Source organism: Canis lupus, chromosome 6, assembly GCF_048164855.1.
Source record: "Canis lupus baileyi chromosome 6, mCanLup2.hap1, whole genome shotgun sequence".
In the NCBI taxonomy this organism is placed as follows: domain Eukaryota; kingdom Metazoa; phylum Chordata; class Mammalia; order Carnivora; family Canidae; genus Canis; species Canis lupus.
The window spans coordinates 42,933,075-42,958,462 of NC_132843.1; the positions used below are offsets into that span (position 1 = coordinate 42,933,075).

Sequence of the window (25,388 nt, forward strand, 5' to 3'; positions counted from 1 at the left end):
TCAGCCTCTCAGGCTGGAGCTCAGGCAGCAGATTTTGGCTCAGTACAGTACAGCCAAATTTTTTAACAAACTGAGTGACCTTATGAGGTAAGAAAACTGGGACCATCCAAGCAGTCCTTTTGACCAGCGCTCAAGCATGTTGTGGAAAGGAATTTTACACTGGCTGGGAGGCTGGACCAGATCTGGGATCCTCAAGCCTTTTGGAGTAGGATGCCCCCTGAGAACCAGAAGAAAGGTAGAGACTCTTCTTTTCCTCTGAAAAACTATGTGCATTGAATTGAATTTATGGCTGCACAATAAATCACCCCCAGGAACTTTAGATACTCTATATATGCTATTTATTGTATTAATTATATGTTGTAGGTATTATCTATAGTATATTATCTCAGTTTCTGTGGGTCAGGGATTGGGAAGCAGCTTAGATGGGTGCTTTGAGCTCATGATGAAAATGACCCAGCCACAATTGTTCATAGTGCCAAGGCTGAGAAGCCTGATCCACTGGCTGAATCCATCCCACAGATCTCCTTCCCAGGGGCTCACTCCCTCCATGGCCTCGGCTTCTGGTGTCCTCACAACACGGCCCTAGGCTTCCCCCAGAGAAAACTAAGAGATGGCAAGGAGCAGCCACAGTCAGTGCCTTTCAGGCCCTATTTTTCTAGAAGCAATTACCTGAATACCACCTACGTGGAAAGGGAAATAAATTAGCTTTCACTCTTGGAAGGGAAAATCGCCAAAGAACATGTGGACGCATTTTTAAACCAACACACCTGCATGCAACAGAAGTTTCCATGTTAAAGTTGAGATGGCCCAGATCTTGCAGCCCCTCCGTGGAATCCCTCCATAAAACACCCCGAGGACCGTCCAGCTCCAGCACTTGTGCTCACAACTCGTGATCGGGAAATCCGCAAGGACAGGTGCAGTCTCCAAAACCAACCCCAGAGGCTTCTCCCCCAGCCCTGGCTCAGCCTGGTTTCCACGTCACCCCTTCACTCCCCTCCTTTGTGTTTTCCATCCAAGGTCCTTGCCAACTACCGTGTGGTTCCATTTGGTTCTTGTTTTCTTCTCTTTACTTTTCTTTCTTTCTTTTCTTTTCCGTTTCGTTCTAAAGCGGAGCAGGGGCACTGAGCCCCTGATGTTTGCCGACTGATCGAGAGCTGAGGCCTCAGGACAACAGGACTGTCTCCGTGGCTGGAGGCGGTGCTCAGCGCCTGGGCCCAGAGCCATTCACCCATTTTCTGCCACCTTCTTTTTTTCTTTTTTTAAGATTTTATTTATTTATTCATGAGAGACACAGAGACACAGGCAGAGGGAGAAGCAGGCTCCATGCAGGGGGCCCGACGTGGGACTCCATCCCGGGACCCCAGGATCAGGCCCTGGGCTGAAGGGGGCGCTAAACCGCTGAGCCACCCGGGCTGCCCTGCCACCTTATTTCATTTAAGCCCAGCAACTAAGTTACTGTCCATTAAATCCGAAGGATTTCCAAGTTGGTGGTTCCAAGAGGGTTTCTTGGAATAACAAAGAACAGAAGATATTTAAATATTTGACTTCGGTGTTTTTCAAAATCATTTCTTTTTTTTTTTCTTTTGTTCTTTCTTTCAAATATTTTATTTTTAAGGCATTGCCACACCCAACATGGGGCTCAAATTTATGACCCCAAGATCAAGAGTCGCTCGCTCTACTGACTGAGCCAGCCACTTGACCCCCCACTCACAAAATCATTTCTTGCTAACAGTATTCTCTTCAAAAACGGAGAGGGAGTGCTTCCAGGCTTCAGGAGGTGACGTGGCCTCCTCGGTCCAGTGGTTTGATAGATGGAAGGAGAGAACTCTAGGAGAGTTGGTTACTTGCCCTTGGAATGCCTCAGCTGAGCACCTGGGGCAAAATACCAATGGAGGAAAGGTATTAAAAAAAAAAAAAACTGGGTCCCTGTGTCTTTCCCACCTGGAGATGGCATGAGGCATGGAGGAAGTTTCTGGGGCATGGAGGCCAGCAGCCATCATTCAGGGACATGCTCTGGAGGGTAAGGGCCAGGAGCTCCTTGGAGATGTGGCCCTGGCTGGTGCAGATGGAGGCCATGGTCATGGGGGGCCCAGCAGAGAGCTGCCTCTGTGCCCGTGGCCCCTGCCACTTGTGTCTTGTCTTAGGCCTGCCTGCCCCAGGGAAAACTCAGGAAAGAGGAGGTGCCCCCAGTACCAGGGCTTCTCTGTAGTACATAGTGGGGATCAGGAGAGCGTAGCCAGAAAGCAGAGATTCGTCAACCATATTAAAAACATTCATTGTTTCTATGACCTGATTGTAAAGGCTTATTGTGGAAAAAAATGTGAAAAGCCCAAAAGATAAAAGTCCCCTGTGAGCCTACCACCTAGAGACACTGCTACTTTTACGTTTTGTGGTTGTCTTAATCATATTTTTCTAGGCATGTATATTTTAATGTTTTTCTCTCACAGAATTGCATTATACTGCATAATACAGTTTTTAAAAATTTTAGATATAGTCTTGAACACCTTTTAAAACTGATTTCAATCCTAATAAAGTCAATACTGTAGATGGCACAATAAGCAAGTACAATGGTTGAAATGCTTGAGATGGACAGAAGCCACCGAGAGGAGGGGGGCGTGGGGCCTGTGGCCACTGAGTGTCGGGGGACTTTCCAGAGCCATGTGGTCCTTGCTGCCATGGTCACACGCCAATAACTGTGTTCTGAGCACCCATCTAAGAACTTCATGCCTATTAATTCATGAAAATGAGATAAAACAGTTCCGTGAGCAGGTGCCGTGAGCCCCACTTCACAGATGAAAAAGAGGAGGTGCAGAGAGGTCAGTGAGCCGTCCCAGGGCTCACAGATGATGGAGCCAGGGTTCAAGCCCAGGCAGCCTGGCAGGGGCCACTCTTACCCTCAGGCATCGGCTGGTGGGCTCTCCGGGTCAGGCCCCCCACCCTTCAAGCCCCAAGGGAGTCAGAAAAGGGTCCCAGTAACTCCCATGTTCGGACAAACCCAGGGCTCTCTCCGTTCAGGGGCATGACCTCCTGTCTCTGGTTCAGGACTCAGGATCAGTGGCTTCTGTGTGGCTTCCCTCTGCGACTTCCCTCTGCCTTCCTTCTCCTAGCCGGAGCCACACCTGCAGGGGGCTGTGTCTTACCTCCTGGGGTCATTGTGAATGTCACCGTTAGCTGCGCTTTTCCCAGAGAGGCCCTGGTGGCAGTTTGTAGGGATGTGAGGGTCGCTGGCTGTGCACCTGGAGGGACAAGGCCAGCCCAGCAGAAACGTGATGCTCAGGATCACAGGCAGGGAACTGGGCCTGAGAGCCTGAGCTTGGGTCCCCTTGCTGCACAGGCTCTCGGGGCTCTGGGGTTAGGAAGACACCCACCTGAACTGATTCAAGAAAGGAAGGAACCGGAGATCCCTAGGTGGCTCAGTGGTTTGGCACCTGCCTTTGGCCCAGGGCGCGATCCTGGAGTCCCAGGATCAAGTCCCGCATCGGGCTCCCGGCATAGAGCCTGCTTCTCCCTCTGCCTATGTCTCTGCTTCTCTCTTTCTCTCTATATATCTATCATGAATAAATAAATAAATCTTAAAAAAAAAAAAGAAAGGAAGGAAGGAACCTTACGGTAAAGTCACAAAGTCCATAGGAAGAAACATGGGGAATCGTGCTCTCCAAGAAGCAGGAGGCAGAAAGTCAAGAGCTGGTCTTCTCTTCCCCTCAGGGTGGGGTCATGTGGCTTCTCTGGAAACCTGCTGGATACCTCTGTACCCTTTCATGACTCCCCAGGGCTCATCACGCAGAGTCCAACCCGGCCTTGGATGCGAGATGTCTTCACCTCTGAAGGCAAGAGGCCATTATTACTACTTAATCCATTGGTGTTTTAAAATCAACTGAAGGGGCAGCTGGGTGGCTCAGTCCATTGAATGTCTGACTAGATCTCAACTCAGGTCTTGATCTCAGGGTCCTGAGTTCAAGTCCCACGTTGGGCTCCATGCACCATGTGGTGCATATTTAAAACAAAAGCAAAAAAAAAAAAAAAGAAAAATCAACTGCGTTGAGGGGTTACTTAATTACAATAAACTGCATCTATTTAAAGTATGCAACATAGTAACTTTGATACCACAACCAGTGTACCTGGCACCTCTACCACCACCAGAAGGTTTCTTGGAGGTGCAATAATTCTTACTTTGTACAATGACCAACCATGTAGTCATTAGTAGCTGGCCTTGGGTTGGATAAGGAGGGATGTTGCTCGGCCTACCCATTCAGCAGGGTTTGTGTGGCAGTCATGCAATGAAAGGCATGTCTAGAACTTAGTACTTCATTGTACAGCCTTGGGCAAATCACTCAACTACACTGTGCCTCAGTTTCCCTCATAAGGCTAGTGCGAGGGTAAAAATAAATGCTGTGCAATCAGATCAAATTTATGAAGGAGACTTCAAAACACAACAGGCATGCGGAGGAAACAGTCTGCGAAGAGTTCTCTGACACTTAGAAACCTCCAGCCAGGCCAGGGGTCAGTGTGTGGAAGGAAGGTGAAACTGTGTTTGAATTTCAGAGTCATTGTGGGGTGTGAAAGGCCAACTGTTCTTTACAGAAGGACAAAGTCACAGGGCCTGCCTGCAGAATGTTCTTCCAGGGGCAGGAGAAAGATTCCCTCACTGAACTATTTTATTTTTCTATTCTATTGTGTTCCATTCCATTCCATCCCATTCCATCCCATTCCATTTATTTTTAAGTAGGTTCCACCCCCAGTAGGGGGCTTGAACTCAAGACCCTGAGGTCAAGAATCACACGCTCCATCAAATGAGCCAGCCAGGCGCCCCTGCCCGCTGAGCAATTCTTAAAGGGCAGCAGGAGAAGAACAAATGGTTTGGGTCACCTGTTGTGCTTGTCGACATAACATAGATGGGATGTATTGTGTCAAGTGTCTGTTAGCTTGACAGGATGTCACATGCGTTCCCTCAATTGTTGCCATGAGCCGGCTGCCCAGAGCCAGCCCCTGGTCCTTGTGTGGGGCTGGTGCGGGAAATGCCTGGACACCACACTGTGGCTCCTGTGGGGCCCACCTGTCCCACCTGCAGAGGGTCCCCAGCCCCACCCAGAGGTCACCACAGCCCCTTACCGCTGTGCCCATGGCTGGCAGCACAGCGGCCCAGAATCACCAGCAGGACAGCTGGAACCCAGGCACTGCTCAGGCAAAGAATTTCCACTACTGACAAGCAGGACAGGACCATCCTCGGGGCAAGGACAAGGGGGTTCACAGCAAAAAAACAAGCTAAAGAGGGAAGTAGAGGCTTAGTCATCCCAGGAGTGTCTGGCAATGACCTTGGCAATGTCATTGAAGCCCAATGGGTCTGCGAGGTCAGCACTAAGTACCACCATTTAGACTGTTCTGGGCACTGACTCTATTTCTGTGGTTTACATCTTCACGAAAGTCAGAGAATGTTAGAGCAGCTAAGGGAGACTTCGAGATCCTCTACTAAGATCCTCTGTGTTTTGGAGAGTCCTTACACCAATGAGTGTGCTCCCAGGGGATGCCCTGCATGCAGCCACCAGGCCCCACTCCGTGGTCCTTGCTGGAAGAGCCCACCTCACCCTAAAAACAAGCTGCAAACACCAATCATTGTGTGTCCAACCTCCCTTGTAGCCAGGGCACAGGCCTGGGTCCCAACCCTGGCCAACGAGATTAGTCTTCTGGGAGCAATGGAGCAGAGACGGATGACAGGGCAACTTTCTCCTTTCCTGCTTTTGGTTGTTGATGTTAGGAGTCTAGCCGCCAGGGATCCCTGGGTGGCGCAGCGGTTTAGCGCCCGCCTTTGGCCCAGGGCGCGATCCTGGAGTCCCGGGATTGAGTCCCATGTCAGGCTCCTGGCATGGAGCCTGCTTCTCCCTCCTCCTGTGTCTCTGCCTCTGTCTCTCTCTCTCTCTATCTATCATAAATAGATAAATAAATAAATCTTAAAAAAAAAAAAAGTCTAGCTGCCATCTTGCAACAATGAAGGGGAAACCAAGAGTAATGCAGAGCTGCATTAATCAACCCTGGCACTGCCCATGTCTTGACAGAGATAGAACTTGTGTCCTTGTCATTGGAGCTGACATCAGGTGGGCTTCCCTTCTCTTGTAGCTGAAAGCAGGCGTGTCACAGCAGACTCCCCAACGGCCATGGAGCATCTTCTGTGGGTCCATGGACCAGTTTAGGAAGCCACGAACTAGAGCTGGGTCTCCTCATCCTACTGATGTCTGCTCTGGTCCTCACCTTCCATAGCAGAGAGAGAGGCCAAGGCAGCTGGAACAGAGGTCTCTAAGCCACGTTGGGCCAGCAGTTCTTTCACGTGCTGGGGGGATTGGCATGAAGGGCAGTCTTCAAAGATGCAGGCTGATGAGTAAGAAACACCACGCAGGAAAAAACGGCTCAATTCTAACCTGTGTCGGGATCTTGGGCAGAGTCTGCTGCTTCTGTGAGAATAGGTCCCACGTTGGCCACATCACACTAGGCCGTCCCCAGGTCCTGGTTGGCCTGTGTGGCTGGGAACTTCCTGATCTGTCCTTCCACAGCTTCAAAATGCAGCCCATCCACCAGGAGCGGTCCAGACCCAGAACCAGGGCGCCGAGAAGCCAGCCCGCTGCTTTCATTTTGACAGAGGAGCAAGAGAGCCCACGCGGCCTGCACCCCGAGGCCCTGCCACCCGCCTGGTAGCAGGGAGAGTGGGGCAGGAGCTGGGGTGGCGTCTGCTTCTTGCCACCTCTGCCAGCACGCGGCCTCTTGCTTCCTCCCCGGCACCCCGCAGGCTGCACCGCCTGCTTGCTCTGTAGTTTGGGCTCCTGTCGGTTCAGAGAAACAAAATGCTCTAAACAGTGTATTTCTGGAATGCCTGTAAAGTGCTCAGCAGACACCCGATCACAACAACTCAAAGCTTTGTTACTGGCTCCAAACCAAAGCTGCACACTGGCTTATTCAAATCTAAAAAGCCCAGCCTGGTCCCTGGGTGAGCACCACATGGCTAAAATTAGCCCGGCCATCTGCTGAGGCAGCAGCTGGGCTATTCTGAGCCCCAGCAGGCCTGCCTGGACGCGGGGCCAGGCCTTGGCGGGGGCAGGGGCTGAGGCTGGGCCCATTGGACAGAGACGGTGACCAGGAGGCATGGACGGACGACGCCACCCTGGGAAGGCCGGTGTGCTGGGGGATTGAAGGGGGCACAGGGCCCCTCAACAGCCTGGGGCTCTTCCTCCCGAGACCGTCTAACCCCCCACTACCATGCACAAGGTTGCTGTCTTTACCCTGGCCCCTGGCTTCCCCATTCTCATCTGGACTCACACTCCGGCCAAACATTTTCTGGGACTCCAGCAGGAACGGCTGAGATTTATTGAGGGCATGTCAAGGTCAGGGACCACGCCAGGTATTTTGCAGGGATTAGGACACACACTCTCAAAACAGCTCAAAGGGGCTGCCCAGCTGGCTCCGTGGGTAGAAGCATGTGGTTCTTGCTTGATCTTGGGGTTGTGAGTTCAAGCCCCATGCTGGATGTAGAGAGCACTTAAAAATAAGGTCTTTAAAAAAAAAAAAATAAGGTCTCTAAACAAACAAACAACTCAAAGAGGTAGGTACCAAAAGATTTCCGGGATTGTGAATGGTTTGATTCATCTTTTTGGTCAATGAGGGAGAGGCCTGGTTGAAAGGGCCAGATGGGATCTGTGGCTCAGGCAACCCCTGGCATCCAGGACTCATCTGTTTGAGTCCTGACCTCTGCTTCTCCCATGAGGCACCCACCACTGTTTTTTTTTTTTTTTTTTTTTTTTTACGATTTTATTTATTTGAAGGAGAGAGAGAGTGAGCGTATGAGCAGGGGGAGGAGAGGGGGAAGCAGACTCCTTACTGAACAGGGAGCCCAACACAGGACTCAATCCCAGGACCCCGAGATCATGACCTGAGCCCAGGGTAGATGCTCCACCGACTGAGCTCCCCAAGTGCCACCCACCACTGGTTCTGCAACAGTAGGCCTCTGAGTTCAGGATGCATTGAGGTAGGAGGTGAGGAATCTGGGGTATGGACATAACCTAGACATTTACTTTTTCTTAAGATTTTATTTAATTGAGAAAGAAAGAGAGAGAGAGAGAGAGAGAACCAGAGAACCAGTGTGGGGAGGGGCAGAGGGAGAGTCAGATTCCCAGGGGGGGCAGAGAGCCTGAGGTGGGACTCCATCCCAAGACCCTGAGATCATGACCTGAGCTACCCAGGCACCCTAACCTAGACATTTATAGATGCTCCACAGATGAGAGTCCAGTTTTATATTTGCAGCCACTTGAACCCATCATCACACATGTCAGACTCAGGTCCCAGGGGCTACTTCAGTCTGCATTCCCACAGCTGGTCAGAAACCTGCTAACCTACAACTCCTTCCACCATCCATTCCCTATCTCCCCTGCCCTTGGTCAGACCAGCCTATCAGAGTTCTTCCCCGCTGAGTACCCAACCCTTCACCCCTGAGGGCCTGAGTCCTCAACAGCCCTGTGTGTCACCGCTGGGGGCTGCTGGCTCCCACTAACCGTTCCTGTTGGACACAGGAGGTGCCCCTGAGTGCTAGAAGGAGCTCCTGAGTGTTAGGAGGTGCTCCTGAGTGCTGGGAGGAGGAATTCCTGGATGTTGGGAGGAGCTTCTGACTCTAAAAGATGCTCCTGAGTCTAGGAGGAGGAGCGCCTGAGTGCTGGGAGGTCCTCACTTCCATGGCACAGCCTCCCCCTTGATATAGTCAGGAGACCACTCCCCTTTCTCTGCTGTGGGGACAGCAGCCTTTAAGGAGCCCCTGCCAGCCAGGCGGCACAGCCTCTTCTGACTCAGTGGAACTACTGTGTCCCCAAGGAGAGACACTTCTCCCTCGAGGCCTTAGACCTCCAAACCAGCATTGCTGGGGGTGGGGTGGGGGGGGGGCAGAAACCAAGCGGCTGTCAGATGTGGTTGCTGTGAGGACTAGCCTCCCCCGTTGGCCACCAGACCCACACACCGTGGCTGCAGGAGACAGCAACATGCAGTCGGATTTATTTATTTATTTGATTTTTTAAATTAATTATTTTTAAAAAAGATTGTATTTATTTACTCACAAGAGACACACAGAGAGGGGCAGAGACTTAGGCAGAGGGAGAAGCAGGCTCCATGCAGGAAGCCCGATGTGGGACTTGATCCCGGGTCTCCAGGATCACGCCCTGGGCTGAAGGGGGCGCTAAACCGCTGAGCCACCTGGGCTGCCCTAGCAGTTGGATTTAAAACGTATACCAGATCCTGTAAGATGGACCCACATCCCTTCAGGAAGCTCCCTGAGGAGCCACGCTTCCCAGACACGGGCCAACACCTGGGGGGCCCTGCCGCCAGCGCCGCCCTCCAGCCCGGCCCCAGTCACCAGGCGTGTTTATGGGTCACGTTTCTCTTTTACTTTTCAAAGTCAGTCTCCAAAAATGTGCCTTCCTGTGACTTAACTTCAGAGAGGTAAATAGACCTGGTACTGCGCCCCGCCCCCCAGGAGAATGGGCAGAGGCCGCCAAGGGGCAGGGGGTGTGGTTTGTCACCAGACCTCACTAAACTCCAAACTCCCAGCCCCAGACAAGTTGCCATTTGAAGGTCTTACGTCATTCCTTAAAGAAACCCCCCCAAACTCCCATCTTCCGGGACTTGAACAGATCTTAAGGGAAGTGACACCACATAGAGACCTAGGAAACCCCTAAGGAACCCAGGTAACATGGGAGTGTCACAGGACGACCCTGGCAGGTCCAGGTCTGAGACCCAGACTTCCACAGCGACAGACACCCGGTGTCCAGAGACAGACAATGCGCTGGGCGGGCCTTCAGCGTGGACACTAACTGACGTGGCGGTGTCTTCGCCCAGGCGACAGCCCGCAGGCACAGCGCTCTGGGATGTCGTAGGGGTGGCTCTCTGCCTCCAGCGACGGCAACACCCCAAGGGTGGCAAGGCTGAACTGCCAAGGGGATCCGCCAGCTGCCACCCTGGAGGGACCGGCATTGTCACCCGGACCCAGGGCTGCACCTGTTTCCATGAAAGGCTTAAAAAGAAAAATTAAGATTACCAGTATGCATTTCAGCTACACCCTGGGATGGGCCTGGACTTGTAAGTAAAGAAACTCATATTTTTTTTTAAAAAAGAGATTTTATGTATTTATTCATGAGACAGAGGCAGAGACACAGACAGAGGGCGAAGCAGGATCCCTGCGGGGAGCCTGATGCGGAATTCGATCCCAGGACTCTGGGATCACACTCTGAGCCAAAGGTGTCCCTTAAAATATAAATATTGAAGCATAGTATGGCGGGTGCCCTTTTAGAAGATGTGAATTTAGAAATGCGTCACTCTAGGAAGTCAGTTGTGAGGAGGGAACCCATGGAGCAATCACTCCAACCTAAAAATACTTTAATCAAGGACTGGGAGAGTAATTGCCGTTCTCTGCGCCAAGGACGGTAAAGAACTCAGAACATTCTGGATCCACAGAGCCTGAGTCTTGCTGAATGGCTGATCGGGAGCACATCTCAGGTCAAAGGCACGAGGGCCGAGTGGAGGACACTGGACAGACACAGGACCTACTTTCAAGTGGATTCCCCAAATCCCCTGCTGTTGCCATCAAAGAAAGCCTGCCTGGGTCTCTGGTCAGGAATGACGTCTGCTCCGTTTCCCTCACCAAAAACCCCACAAAAACTTGTTTCAGAAGTCATTGGCTCACTGTGCCTGACACTGAGGCCCACACTTCTCATTCTCCCATCAAAGGCCCTGTGTCCTTGCGATCACCCTAGCATGCTTTGGGGTCATCCCCCGCCCCTGGCTGTGGCGTGAGGCGGTGTGCTGTGGGCTCCGTGGATGGGAGGGTTGGCCCACAGGCCTCCACCAGCACCACCTACTTGATTACCAGAGGCCGTGGGCCCCCGACTTCTGGTTCTCTGCCATCTAGATGGGCGCTACCATGCCAATGCCATCTGCTGCCTGACATTCTTGCCCCCCCCCCCCCCGAAGCAAATGCCCCCCAGGTAGTCTTTATGGACCTTGTACTGAGGATGAACCCGATCCAATTGGAATGAGACCAAACACAATACACAACAAACGTAGAAACCATTTGTTTTAATTGAGAAGTACTGTTAGCCCTTGGGTGCGTGCATCAGTGATACCGTTTTAATCTGGAAGACAAGACTAGTCATGGGGAATACAGGAACTTCAAATGCAACTTTTAATTCGCTGCACTGCGCGTTCTGAGGGCTTCCACATCCAAGTGTGTCCAGAAACAGAAAGCACTTCTTTATTTCTAAGTGTGAGAAATTGTTAACATCCCTCCTCCTCCTGGTCTCCCCACGTAACTCATACAAAAGTGGGGGGAATAAAAGACGATAAATGCAAAATAAAAAAGAAAACCTAAGTAGTATGAAATTAGTTTTTATTTTTACCTCAAAATAAACGCTTAACATTTTTCCAAAACTGAAACTAAACGTGAACACTTAGAAGGGCGGAAGGAATACCCCCCGGGAAGCCAGTGAGTAAGGCAGACGTCGTGACGTGCGTGGTTCTTCCTGCAGAACTAGTCTAGAACCCCCTTCCTCTTCTACTGTCAGTCGTCCCCACCAGGGTGCTGGCCGCAGGGGTACCCCCTGCCCCACCCCCAGACCCATACAAACAAAGGATTTGAAAAGCGGGGGAAACATCGCTTAACACGTGAGCAAACATTCGTAGAAAATCCTTCCTAAGGAGACGGAATGGAGGTCGATCTCCAGGTGGTGGTACAGCGGCCATTGCCCAGTCAGGCAGTGCGGGGCACTGGGCACCCTCATCCCTGCCACCAGGCTGTGCCTCAGCCTCACGCCCCAGCTCACCACAGGGACGTCTTGAAGTTGAACTTGAGCTTCAGCAGGTATTTCAGGTTGACCTGAGCGATGTCATAGACAATGTACCTAGAAGGGGAGCGTGTCAAGGAGTGCCTGGTTTCATGCTGGCTGCCCCCGTCCCTCATACCAACCGGGCTTCAAGGGCGGGGGGCCTGGCTTGTCCCCCAGTGCAGGTCCGACAGAGGGTGTGCAGTCAGCCTGCCCCCCTGGACATCCCTTGGGGCATACAGCCTGGCATGCTCAGAAAAGGATACTCGTTATACAGCAGGCAGGTGTCGTTGACGCCAGAGGAAATCCCAGTTCCAAGAGGGACTTCTACGCCATCCAGAGTAATACTAGCGGAAGGGTCAGGAGTCGTCTTGCCCAAACCTGCAGAGCAGAAGGCATGATAGGAACTGTGAGAATGGAGACTGAAAACATTCCAAGAGGAGATCCATTTTACATTGGGTCTGTGTGTTCATCTTAAAGATACGCATGCATTCCATATTCTATCCTTCCAGCCAGAAACCTGTAGTTACCAATCAAGGTCCCAGGGCCAGAGCCTTACTGATCTCACCTGCCCCCACCCCAGTCCTATTTCTGAGCATAGGTCCAAAGCAGCCACTTCAATGTGGCAGGTAAGACCCTGGGTTGCCAGGTGCTTGGAACTCCAGCAAGCCCAGATGTTCTGGGCACCCCAACATCACGAGCCCCACCCCCAGCACCGCAGCTGAGAGTCACGTTAAAACCCTGGATCCTGGCACACGAGCGGCACAAGGGGGTGTGACCTGATTCTCTAAAGAACCTCCAGCTGTTTTACAGCTGGCCACAGACACACAGACTCCTCCCATGAATCCAGGGAGCAGCAGTTTCTGAAACACGTTACCTTTGACACTGTGCTTGCCCTTGGGTAGCTTGCTGATATGTGAAGCGTGCTTTAGTTCGTACCTACACGAGAAAGGACAGTCTCAGAAGGGCCTCTGAGGGCTCCATGCTCTCAAAAGGTCTGACCAGCAGGAGGCCAAGTGAGAAGAAGAACCCAGCCTGCCCTCCCTGCTGGGAGCTCCCTCCCACCCTGGCTTTAGGGAGTGAAGGGGCAGTTCTCTGACAACAGTCTGTGCCAGTGATTGCTACTACGTGGCAACTTTGCAGGAGAGGTCCTGTCCTGAGCTGTGGCTGGCCACTCTGGAGGCTTCTCTGCCCAGGCCACCCTCCCTGGGCCCCTGGTCTATTACATGACTCTGCTCTCCCATGTCATGACTGGACCAAGGTGGATGCCCAATGCAAGCAGGACCAACCTGACTTTTTCTGCAAGGAATCTGAAACTGGGATGGATTCCGGTTTGACCTGAGTTGGTCTCCAACAAAAAATCTAACATCTGTGTGCACACACTTGTGCGAGGGGGTGACCATCCCTTATGCAGCCCACAGAAGGATGGATGCCGCCAGTTCCCAAGGCCTGGCTGGATTCCTCAGCCTGGGTACTGGGAAGCACTCCTGGGTCTCCCTCATTCACTTAACTAGAACCGGTTTCTACCATCGTGGCAGGGAATTTTTAGGGTCCTATCCCGGCCAAAGGGAGCTCCCCTTTCTGGACCCACCCGTCCGTCCCCCCCCACGGGCTGCTCTCCCCAAAATGGGCTGACTCACATGTTCCCAAGGGCAACTTCTCCCAGCAGGATCAGGCCTATGGGGTCTCCCTGGGATGTGTGGCAGTAGTTTGCACTCTTGGAGACCATGTCGGCGAAATAGATCCCCTTACCAAACATGTAGCCTGTCTGGAGGATTGGAAAGGGTCACTGAAGGGGTGTTCGTGGCACCATCGATCCCCTGAGTGCTGACCAGGAGCCAGGCAACAAGGCACACACAGTGGCTGAGCTCATGCAGCAGGCTGTTCAGATCCTGGGTCCCGCCGGGCACCTAAGAAGCTACTTAATCTGCCTGCACCCAGCTTTCTTCCCCTTTGAACAGGAGAAAGAACCTCATGGGGCCCTCATGAAAATTAAATGACTTAGTGAGCAGGTAGATCAGTACCCAGCCCGTGTAAACACCCCATAAATGCTGGCTTATTAAATTTATGTCCTTCTGTTAAAAATGGGGTTCAGGGCGGTCAGGGCATGTGCCCAGGTCACATGGCACTAGCCAGTCACTAGACCTCTTTGCTCTTTTCACAATCTGAAAGCGAGAGGGTTGCAAGACTGCCTCTAAGCCCCCGACCAGCGGGTCACCTCTACAATCCAGTGGGTGATGCACCGACCCCTTGTGTCCGGGCAGGGCTTCACTCAGGCAACGCCACGTTTTCCTGAGGAACACACTGGGTTCATGAGGTCACCCAGCTGGAAGCGGCAGAGGCAGGTCTGGACTCGGCTTGGCCTGTGGCCAAAGCCTGTTCCTTGCATGTCAACACACCCGTTAAAGCAAGGCCCAGACACCCGCTTCTTTTGTTCCAGAAACTATGGCTGATAGAGGTGCAGCCACATCCCCCAGAGTTAGGGGCAGGAGGACAAGGTGAGACACTCTGGGTGCCATGTGTGAGGGGCCCGGAGAGAGAGGTCTGTCAATAGTCTCCTGTTGCCGTGACTCAGCCAATATCTCCTGTTGCAACAGACCCTGTATGGGGGCATAGGCCCTTCCCACCCAGGCCCCCGCCCCAGGCCAGGCACCTACCACAGGGGCCTCAGGTGGGGCTATCCGGAGGCCCTGGGACAGGATCCCCGCGAAGTTGGTGGTCCTGGACCCGTGCCACAGCAACCTCCGGTTATGCAGCTGCTTGAAGGGCTTGTAGCGTTGGCTCTCGCCTTCACGCTCAATCTTAAAGATCTGCTCGGGGGTGGGGGTGGGATTAATGGAAGGAAATGCCAGAAGCCGTTGGTTAACAGATTGGCCTGACCCAGGAGAACAGAACGGTCTCTAGAGCTAGAGGCCACAGCAGAGAGAGAGGTTGGGTCAGGTGGGGATGAGCTACTCCACCAGAACCCCACCTTGCAGAGGCTGCCTTTACCCTGAACGCTACAGGTAGCAGAGGCACCCCTGAGAGGTGCTCCGAGGTGCATCTCATTGTACATTCTGGGTCTCCATCTAGGCTTTGAGATCGGAAAGGAACAGAAAAAGAGATACAAAGCGCCCCCCAAACCACAACACTGCTAATTTTTCTCAACCAACAAATCAGTCACTTCCTCTAGTTAAAGTAAAGGAAAGGTTTTTTTTTCCCCTGCCTAGACCCAGGCGGGAGTGAGTAGGCAGGAGCCTGTGGGACTAAACAATGGTAAGAGGAGGAAGAGTCTTACATCAACAACCTCCAGGTCATATGCGTTGTGCGTGGTCGCGTGAGTGTTCTTAACGTACTTCCTGATGGTCTCGGCTTCCTCAGAATCTCTGTCCACCACCTATAACGTTGTTGGGAGTCAGAGTGCAGAAGACCCCAAGTACAGTCACCCCACACATGGGCCGACACTGCATGAACTGTCAGGTTTTGAGGACAGGATGAGAACTCCGAGTCTCTGGAATTCTCAGGGCTGGGCGCACCATGGCCAGCGTGTCTACCCAACAACCGCCTACTCGTTAACATTATCCACGGCGCACAAACATGAGTGCACTATGAGGAAGGCCGAGGTTTCATACTCTCAGCCAAAGTGCAGAAAACCCAGGAATTCTGGTTTTCTTCACAGCTTAAAAGGCTTAGAATCTGTAAACAGAAAGCAAATAAGCCCTTCACAGAGAACTGGGCCCACAGCACTCCCGTCAGGAGGTGCCCCAGGGACCAAACAAGTGACCTTGGTGGCTTACTCTCTGAGGACCCACAGAACTCTGCTTTGTCTTAGGTAATAAAGCAAAGGCTCTTTCCATTGAGGTAAAATTTCATTCCAGGCTCACGTTAACCTGGCCACACCGCAGGGTCCCAAGAAGGGAGACACGCGGGAAAGGAGATCAGACTCAAGGTCAAGGCAAGCTGGAGGCTGAGTGCCCAAGCCCCCAACACTCCCAGAGTTCAGGGACTGTGCACCACCTCAAGTCCACAGTATGAACCTAGGTACCGTGTACTAGTATGACTGCCACTAGGAGCTTCCACTTTGGAAATGGGCACAACAAGCCTTATAGAGTTCATAGCACACAAGTCTCCAAAAACAGATCCTCTCTAGGTTAAGGAAAAGTGAACTTTCTGAAAGGCTGCTCAAAAACTAGTCTCTGTACCAGAGGCCTGGCTTGGAAGCTGCCTGGCCAAGGTGCTTACATACAGATGAGAAGCTCCTGGGTTCTCCAAGGGCCAGGCACACAGCATCTGGGGAACATGCTGAAATCAGGCCAGCTCCTGGGCCCCAGCCATTGGTTTTAAGGAGGCCTCCAGGAGAAACGCATGTTGTAGTTTGGGGACTGTTGCTCTCGGGATGAGTGGTTGGATGCTCCAGAGAAGGGGGTGCCTATTACCTTAATGTCAGTCTTGAGCTTCTCATAGTTGACGTCGATGGGGTCCTTGCTGCTGTCATCAGAGCCACCCCTGAGCAAACTGTAGGCCACCTCGATGTCCAGTAGGTTGTCCAGCATTTCCACCTTGGCCTGGAAGAACAGATAGGAAACCCTGGGCTACGGACCTGGGTGAGGGAGACACACCTTGTTTTACCAGAGAAAATCCATACACAGAGAACCAGAAGGGACAGTGAAAGGAGGACCCCCCAGCTGGTTGGGGACAGCATGGGACACCAAGAGGGGCGTGCTCCCTGGGGGAGAGGAGAGCCAGAAGCTACAAGGACATGCGGAGAACCGAAGGGGACCTATCGCTGGCACCCAGATGAGGCAGAGACAGAAACCGGGGAGGAACACGTGGTTAGAAAGGGCTGTCCGGCTCCTAAGGCTCGTTCCCCCAGACTAATATGGTAGAACTAGGGAAGGAAAACACATCTGTCTTGCCTGTGGTCGGTCTGCACTGATGTGGGAAGACATTGTACTTCAAAAGGAGGGCCCAAAGGTGGTCCTCCCAGCACCAGCCTCTACTCTGAGGAAGCACCAGCCAGAACCCGCACCAAAGCCCCGCAGATCCGAGGCTCCCTCCTGAACCCCTTGTGCTACCTGCACACAATCCGCGTTGTTCAGGAGTGGGGGCTTCTTCATCCCAAAGTCGTGGGGGATCAGGGTGTAGAAGCGATTCGAGAGATCCAGGATCTGGGAGTCACTGCTGCCCTGGGACACTGCCTTTGGGGGAGGGCACAGAGATTGAGGCAGCAGGGTCCGGGGTGGACACAAGCCAGGAAACAGAGATCATGTTCAAGACCAGTGCACATCATTGTCACACCAGCCTGAGCGCCGGATCCCCCTCCCGTGCAAGCATTCATTTCCAAAAGACCTGTATCGTTATGGACCTGCAACACTCCCCACCACAATGCAAGGTGTCCACTGCAGCATCTAGGTGGTGAGCTCAGGGGCATTCCCATAAAACCTCAACTTTGTGAGTGTTTGGGAACTTTTCACAACAAAATGTTGAAAGGGAAAAAGCCCCTCTCCTATGAATTCTGGTGGCCCCTCCACACCAATCCACTGATCTTCAGCTGTAAGGCAGGGAGTTCAAGCTCCCTTTGCTGCCACAATGCCAATTCGTGTTCCGTATACCTAAGTGCTCAGTATATGCAGAGATGGAGAAGCTAGACTGCCGTGATACTAGACCGACAGGCAGCGGGATGGCCACAGGGTGGTAAAGCACAACAGCTTGGTCCCAACACCCCTCCCTTCCCCCACCACGCAGGCTCTGCATCGTGGGGAAGGACGCGCTACCAGCCTCTCCTGGGGATTCTCGAACAGGGCAGAGCATGGGCGGAGACCGTTCACAGCTCAGCGAGTGGGTAGCAAGGGAAGGGCCCCAGGGCTCGGAGCAGTGTTTGCTGGATTTAAGAGCTCTGTCTCACGGTTTCTTTCCAAGCACCAGCAGGGAGTCTGCTTCAGCAGGAAGGTCTCACTTCAGCTTCCTGGGTGCCCCTCTTCCTTCACAGGCCAGGCCTGCCCCCCTGCCCCCTAGTCAGCCCCTCACAGCACAGTGTTAAAGGACCTGTGGACTAGGGGACGCTGGCAGATGGCCGGTAAGGTGATGTTCAATGAGGATGAACCAAAGTGAAAAAATACTTTGCTTTCCATTTGATTTCCTAGTAACTTTAGCCTTTTTCTACCTTTGTAAAGATTTTCTCTTTGGGCGCCTGGGTGGCTCAGTTGGTGAAAAGTCCGCCTTCAGCTCAGGTCATGATTTCAGGGTCCTGGGATAGAGCCCTGTGTCAAGGTACCTGCTTGGTTGGCATCCTGCTTCTCCCTCTGCCCCCTCCACTCATGTTCTCTCTCAAATAAATAATAAAATCTTTAAGAAAAAGATTTTATTTTTAAGTACTTTCTACACCCAACGTGGAGCTTGAACTCAAGACCCTAAGATTAAGAGTCAAAAGCTCCACTGAGCCAGCTGGGTGTCCCAATTTCAATTTTTTGAAGTTTATTTATTTTAGAGAGAGTGCACACGGGTGCACCAGTGGGAGGGTCAGAGAGTCTAAGGCAGACTCCCGATGAGCAAGGAGACTGACAAAGGACTTGGTCTCTCAACCCCGAGATCACGACCTGAGCCAAATTCAAGAGTTGGACACTCAACCAACTGAGTCACCCAGGTGCCCCTGAGCCTAACTCTTCAGATCACACAAAATCAGGCTATTTTCAGGAGGTAGGAGAACCAAATGCCTTTATTGGTTTCTAAGAGTTTGTTATACATCTGATGACTGAAAATACAGCTAACTCATTAGTTTTGTGACCCCTTTTGACAAGTAGTGGGCACTTACCCTATGTACTGAATTGAAAAAACCTAGGCCCTCATGAGTTGTGGTGCAGTACCTCACTGACCCAGAGTCAATGCCCCTCAGTGAGCCCACTACCCCCAGAGAGGCTGCCCCCTAGCCATGGGCCTGTCTTTACCTGCTGCACTTCACTGAGGATGGAGTACGCGGCCTGAATCTGCCGTTTGCTCAGCTTCCCCAAGGGCATCTTCTGAAGGTCAATCTGAGAAAATAGGGGAGAATTGTCCCTCTGAAAGCCTATCTGTGCGGTGGCCAATGGCAGAGCTAGAGGGTGCCGTGTCCGGCTTCCTGGCCCTGCTGGAAGCGATCACACAGTTGCCTGGTCTTCATGGGGAGATCCAGAGAGTCTGCCCTGCAGGGCCTGAGTGAGAGGGGGTCATATTCCCTTCATTTATGCAGTGATGAGCCACCAGGGACTCCTCTACCCCTGATTTGCACTAGGGTAGCTAACTTCCAGGAGAGGGCCCAGCACGACTCCCACTCAGGCCCAAAGCAAGTATGAGGGCCAGCCTACATGGCATACCCTGGGGTCTCAGAGCCTGGGCAGTTCCCAGGTGAGTAAGGACTATCAAGTGGTGAACAAGGTTTTCAGGAGTACACACTCCTGAACATATCTACTTATATTCAAATTAATGCCATCTTTTTTGAATCGGTTATCTTAAAAGGCTCCACAATTATTTGAGCGACGCTGCTGCTGCTCACAGCTGAGAAATTACCAGTAAGACCCGTGGCAAAGACGCAGTGGAAAAGCAAGAATCGCCGCTAGAGGGCCTGGTCCCCATCAGCTACACCTTCCTCCAAGGTCACCCACAGACCTAGTGAGCATCCTGGCCCATGTGGTTTGCTCCCAGTCCCCAGGGCCCCCTGTGCACCCCCACACGTGCACAGATGGAACAGATGGAGCTGAAGGAGCACCAGGCAGGGGCCAGTGGTTGCAGCATCTGATGCTGACTACACACATGGCTTCTCTCCCCTTGAATAGAAAGAAACTCTCCACCCTGAGGGGAGATGTGGTTTGCAGAACATTACGTAGCCGGAGCCAGGTCTGGGGAAGATAGGAAGATAGGTGAACCATGCTGGGACAATGGGATACGTCAAGGAGCGTGGTATCCCAAGTACGGACCAGAAACTGGCTCTGGGAGCCATAGAGGAAGGAGCTCTGAGCACAGCTCTGAAGGAGGCTGTGAGACAAGAGCAGGGCCAGTGCTCCCAGCTGCAGGGCCCCTGGCCTGTCTCTTCCTGGGAAGCTAAGGCACCTGAGCCAAAGCCAGGACAGGAATGGTATTCTAAAGGAGACTGGCCTGAGAAATTCTATCAACCAGAGCACAGGAAGCTAGAAATGTCATGTGGAACATTTCTCCTAAAACATAAAAAAAATGGAGACCATCCCTCCCCTGCGCCCATGTCCCTGTTGAGCTCGTCCACTAGCTGTCATACTGGTCAGCCTTCCTGACAGAAGTCGGTACAGGGGTTTATTTGAATGGCACTGCATGAGTCCTGGCCATTTGTAATCCTGTTAGAGGACCTCTAGGACTCCACATTGTTCCTCTAACAGCAGCTGGACAGGGTCGGCCCTGCCAGGGATTCCACACTCACCTCCCAGGGAAAGCTGAGCCAGGTTGGAGAACAAACAGGGACAGGTGGTCTCATCCAGGCCCTCCCTATCCTGCCCTGGGCAGGAGGAACAGGACAAACCCACACCCACCTTTCCCTGAAGCAGGAGGAGTTCTGATGGCCTAAGTGTCAGGAATTTCCCACACCTGCTCAGCGCTGCTCACTGGTCACTGTAAATGGGCTACACCTTGAACTTCCAGAACAACTCTGCCTACCCCGCCTCCCTGAGCCACACCCACATGCGTTCACATGGCAGCAAGGGGACAAGAGCAAGGGACGGGGGACCCAGAGGCCAGCTCTCCCTAGCACACTGTACATTTCATGGCAGGTCAGCGATCCCCTGCAAGGGCATGAGCAGCCCAGGCAGAAGCGGACACCTGCCACCAACAGCCCGAGCTCGCTAGTGGCCCAGTGCTCAACTCTTCAACCCCAGCAGAGCTCGCAAAGGAAGAAAAGTTCAATAACCTCATATTCCACCATGGCTTTCTTCATACTTTCCACGTCAAAGATCATTTTAATGAGGTCCTGTACGGGCTTGGGGAGCTTGGACTTGGTGCCAGGCTTCACTGTCAGCTTCTTCACCGCCTCTTCGTCCTTCATGGAAAAGAGATTAAATCGGTAAGAGACCCCCGTTCAACCACCCCAGTGAAATGGTGGCAGCATCTGGGCGGCAGATGAAGGACACCACAAGACCGAGTGTCAATGGCAGCAAAGGCTGAGGAAGTGTTGCCAGGAGGAGTGCGTAGGAGTCTGCCCCAGGATCAGACCCTTCCTCTAAATGCCGCTGGAAGCGCTCAGCTCTAAGCAGGCTGACCTGCAGGCACCCCCTGCCACATGCCCTCACCCCCTCCTGCTCATCACCTGCCCAGGGCCCACTATGGACCAAGAGGACTCTGGACAGATCCTCCCCATTCCTCTCCCACTGCCTCACCCCAGGGCCTCTGTAAGAAGTTCCTACAACCTTCTATACAGTCCCAAAAGATCAAGTACCCAGACCCATTTCCTGCCACACAGACTGATGCATGAGCTCTCCATCCTCCTCTGCCTCATCCCTGCTCCCTGACAAGCTAAGAGCACAAGACTATACTGTCTGGTTCTGCTATCTGCAGAACCCAGGCTAGGAAAAACAAAAAACAAAACAAAACAAAAGAACCCAGGCTAGGTCAGGACCACACTGCATTCAGAATGTCTGAACTCTTGTCACTTAGGAACCAGATAGGATAGGGACTGCGGCCTGTCCATCAGATTGTCCCTAGCAACTAGCCACAGCTGGTATTTGCTCTGAGTGAACATTGATCCTGGAATCTGTTGAGCTGCATGGAGGAACCTGTGCTGTGTTCATGCCCCTGGCTGCAGCCGTCAGCTTGACTTCATGTCCAAACACGGAGTCTGCACCGCTTTTGTATTCCCTGCTTATGGCTCCACTGTAAGGCAAACTGTTAATGGTTAAAACCCTTCGTAAGTACATATTCTCTGTGACTCGATATCTCCAACGCTAGTGGTAATAACCACAGAAATATTTATGAAAGCAGTAGCCTCATTACAGATGATTTATAGGCCATGAACTACAACCTGACATCTGTGCAGCCCTAACAGATAGTTGCTCCAGACCAGTGCAGATTAACTCACGGGCTGCTGTTCTGAAAGACAGCCAGTCTGAATGCAGACGTGTCACAAGGGCTAAAAACACACCAGATTTCAAAGATTTAGTTTCAGAAAGGTGGGGGAGGGGAGGAAAAAAAGAAAGGAAAATAAATTATTAAGATACTTTCAGTTTCTTTTTACTTTTTAAAATGTAGCGCCTGCAACAGTATAATCTACATAGGTGGTTGTGGGTGCTCTCAACACAGCCTGTGGAGCAGGACTCCAGTTCTCTGGTGAGGAAAAGTATCCGTGGAGAGACAGAGGCACTAAAGACATACACCATTATTGTAACCATACTAACTCTAGGTTGACTATGATTTTGTCTTTGTCTTTCTCAAATTTTCTAAAATGTTATTTTTGAAATCAGAAAAATTAATCAGTAGGGAACGCTGCTGAGTCAATCTCCAGGGTCTCAAACTCGTCATTACAGATACAAATTCTATTTTTCTTTTAAAGATTTTATTTATTTATTCACGAGAAACACAGGCAGAGACACAGGCAGAGGGAGTAGCAGGCTCCCTATAGGGAGCCTCATGGGAGAATCGATCCCAGGACCCCAGGATCACAACCTGAACCAATGGCAGATGCTTATCCACTGAGCCAACCAGGTGCCCCTAAGTTCTATTTTTTTTTTTAAAGATTGAAGTAATCTCCAGAGATGCCTGTGGCTCAGTGGTTGAGCATCTGCCTTTGGCTCAGGGTATGATCCCAGGGTCCTGGGATCGAGTCCTGCATTGAGCCTGGTTCCCTCTCTGCCTATGACTCTCATGAATAAATAAAATCTTAAAAAAAAAGTAATCTCCAAAGTCAACATGGGTCTCAGAAACTCACAACCCTAAGATCAAAAGTTGTTACCAACAGAGCCAGCCAGGTGCTTCTAAATTCTATTTTTAATAGTGAGAGCTTAAAATACTCTATTAACTAGAAACCACTCATTTGAAACACATTAAGCCTCAAAGATTAAGAATTAAAATCTCTACTCCTCTATAAATCTCTTGCCCTCTGGGAAGTAAACATGGTCCCCCACCTTTATTAAAGTACAGCTGACTCTTGAACAACACAGGTTTGGACTGTGTGGGCCCACTTATACATAGATTTTTAAATTATTATTTTTTTAAAAGTATTTTATTTATTTGAGAAAGAAAGAGAGCACACAAGTGAAGAGGGAGAAGCAGACTCCTAACTGAGGAGGGAGACCAACAGAGGACTTGATCCCAGGACCCTGAGATCATGACCTGAGCCGAAGGCAGATGCTTCACCCACTAAGCCACCCAGGTGCCCCTGGATTTTCTGTTCTTTAAAAAAGAAATACATGAATGCCCTGCTGGCTCAGTAGAAGAGCATGTGATTCTTGATCCCGGGGTTGTGATTCTGAATCTGACGTGGAGTATAAAGTTCACTTAAATAAATAAAAAATCATTAAGAAAAAAAGTGTATTTTCTCTTCATAATGATTTCTTCTCTCTAGCTTAGTTTATTATAAAACTACGGTATGGAATACATGTAACACAAAATAAGCTGTAACCAACTTTTCCTACTAGTAGGGCTCCTGGTCAACAGCAGGCAATTAGTGAATTGGGGAGTCAAGTTGTATGTGGATTTTCGACCGCATGGGGGGAGGGGTCAGTACCCCAAACCCTCCATTCAAGGGGCAACTGTCACAGATTTTCATATAAAAACCAGGGTAAGCATCGTGCCAGAGAAGACCTCCATAAAGCTATCTGGTGACGTACACAGGAAGGTGAGCTAGCTACAAATGTGTTAACAAAAACCATCAGACCTGGGACCCCCAAACCATGACCTAGGAGAGCCCGGGTCACTGTAATTCTATCTTGATGATAAATCAGTCACATGACCTGTGATGAAACACAGGGTCAGGGAAGAAGACGCATCTGAAGAATTACTCCCGTTGCACCAAATGAGCAAAGACTGACCTCCGCCACGCTACCTGTGTTGTCTGAGCTTATCCTGCACCATGTGGATTTGATTCATACGTACATGCGCTTTCTATCTGTGAGGATGCCCATGTGATTTGTTTACTATATTCTTGCTGCAGTGCACCGGTTTCTGCGTGTTGGGCTGACCTTGCATTCTCAGGTATTAAATCCTGTGCTGCGCCCCATTAATTAGCAGGTGGTTAGGACTGTGTCTATAACCCTACGGACACTGGAGTTGTCCTACCGTATCTCTGGCTTTGGTGTCACAAGCCTCACGTTTGGTAGCATTGGCCTCACGTCACAAGCTGGGAAGTGTCCCCCCACCCCCCCGACTCTTATTTGTGGGAAGAGTTTCAGAAGGATCAGTGTTAGTACTTATTTGAGCATTTGGAACCATTTACCAGAGAGGCTGTCTGACCCAAGGCATATTACAGAAACTCTGGCACCCATTGCTTTTGCCAAAAGCAGATGATGGAAGAAGCTAAGTGATTACCTGGCCATAGTCAATCTCCAGAGGGTAGAATTTTTTGGGATGCTTCGTGAAGTTCTTGGCATGCCAGGCATTCCCAGTTTTCTCTTCATACAATTTCATAAAGTGCTCGATGGCTTCCTCCTTGGACGGCACCTGCTCCAGTTTGTTGCTGCCAATCACGGTGCCCACACGGCCCCAGGACCGAAAGATCCAGTACCTGTGACAGGGCGTGGAGGGAGGGTAAGGATCAGATACAAACTGTGGGCTGGCCACTCACATCTCGGGAGGTTTCTCTTCCCTGCCACTCCACTTGGAGGAGAAAGAGCTTCAACCCCCAAGATGCTGACTGATACAGAGAACAGAAAAAAACACTGTAACAAAGGACTTTTGCTTTTGATGGAACTGAGGAGTAGAACTTTAAAGAAAGCCCCTTCAAATTTCATCATCGGTGAATGGGCCCTAGGACATGCCCAAGAACAGGTTACACTGCCATCTGGCAGGCAAGCTTGTGGAGTGAACCCCGGGGCTTATAATAAACTCTAACTTTATATAAACACCTGATTTCACTCCTCAAAGAAATACAGTAAGCATCATTTGGCAGTCCTGTGCTCAAGAGATGCAACCGTTAGGGACATGCTTGAAAGATTCTGAAGGCTCTGGGGCTCAGCTCAGAGGCTGAGATGTGACAAGCACTGGGTGTGTGTGTCTGTGTGTGCACGGGGGCTCGTGTGCACGTGTGTCAGCAGCATGGAGGCTGAGCCCACAGTGTAAGGCCACCATTCTCTGTTCCCATGTCAACCTGGGGTACACACCACAGGTACCTGACAAGCTGTGCTGCTTAGTTTTTTTTGGGGGGGGGGGGAGTTCGTCTTTCTTAAAATAATGGAAATAATGTATAAGCTGAGTTTTAAGTCACAATAAGATGGTATCAGAACCTCAGACACAAGATTTATTTGTATGCATTTTTTTTAATTTTTTTTTTAATTTTTATTTATTTATGATAGTTACAGAGAGAGAGAGGCAGAGACACAGGCAGAGGGAGAAGCAGGCTCCATGCACCGGGAGCCCAACGTGGGA

At 51.3% G+C, this 25,388-nt stretch overlaps 1 protein-coding gene and 1 long non-coding RNA gene across 2 annotated transcripts in view; one reads left to right on the plus strand and one right to left on the minus strand.

Annotated features, from left to right (window-relative positions):
- Positions 1-11,390: 11,390 nt before the first annotated feature.
- Positions 11,391-25,388, minus strand: part of PARP1 (poly(ADP-ribose) polymerase 1) — a 39,837-nt gene continuing 25,839 nt past the window's right edge. The window contains exons 13-23 of the mRNA XM_072830196.1: positions 24,333-24,528; positions 20,725-20,853; positions 18,764-18,847; positions 16,895-17,017; positions 16,256-16,384; positions 15,118-15,216; positions 14,498-14,650; positions 13,481-13,608; positions 12,718-12,779; positions 12,107-12,221; positions 11,391-11,918 (exon numbers count right to left, since the gene is read on the minus strand). Of these exons, the coding sequence (XP_072686297.1) occupies positions 11,837-11,918; positions 12,107-12,221; positions 12,718-12,779; positions 13,481-13,608; positions 14,498-14,650; positions 15,118-15,216; positions 16,256-16,384; positions 16,895-17,017; positions 18,764-18,847; positions 20,725-20,853; positions 24,333-24,528 (1,300 nt within the window). The 3' untranslated portion in view covers positions 11,391-11,836. The remainder of the gene's footprint in view (positions 11,919-12,106; positions 12,222-12,717; positions 12,780-13,480; positions 13,609-14,497; positions 14,651-15,117; positions 15,217-16,255; positions 16,385-16,894; positions 17,018-18,763; positions 18,848-20,724; positions 20,854-24,332; positions 24,529-25,388) is intronic.
- Positions 15,723-23,328, plus strand: LOC140635488 (uncharacterized). The gene is made up of 4 exons (XR_012032801.1): positions 15,723-15,860; positions 19,311-19,463; positions 20,588-20,877; positions 23,046-23,328. It is a non-coding gene; the product is annotated as an uncharacterized lncRNA (long non-coding RNA).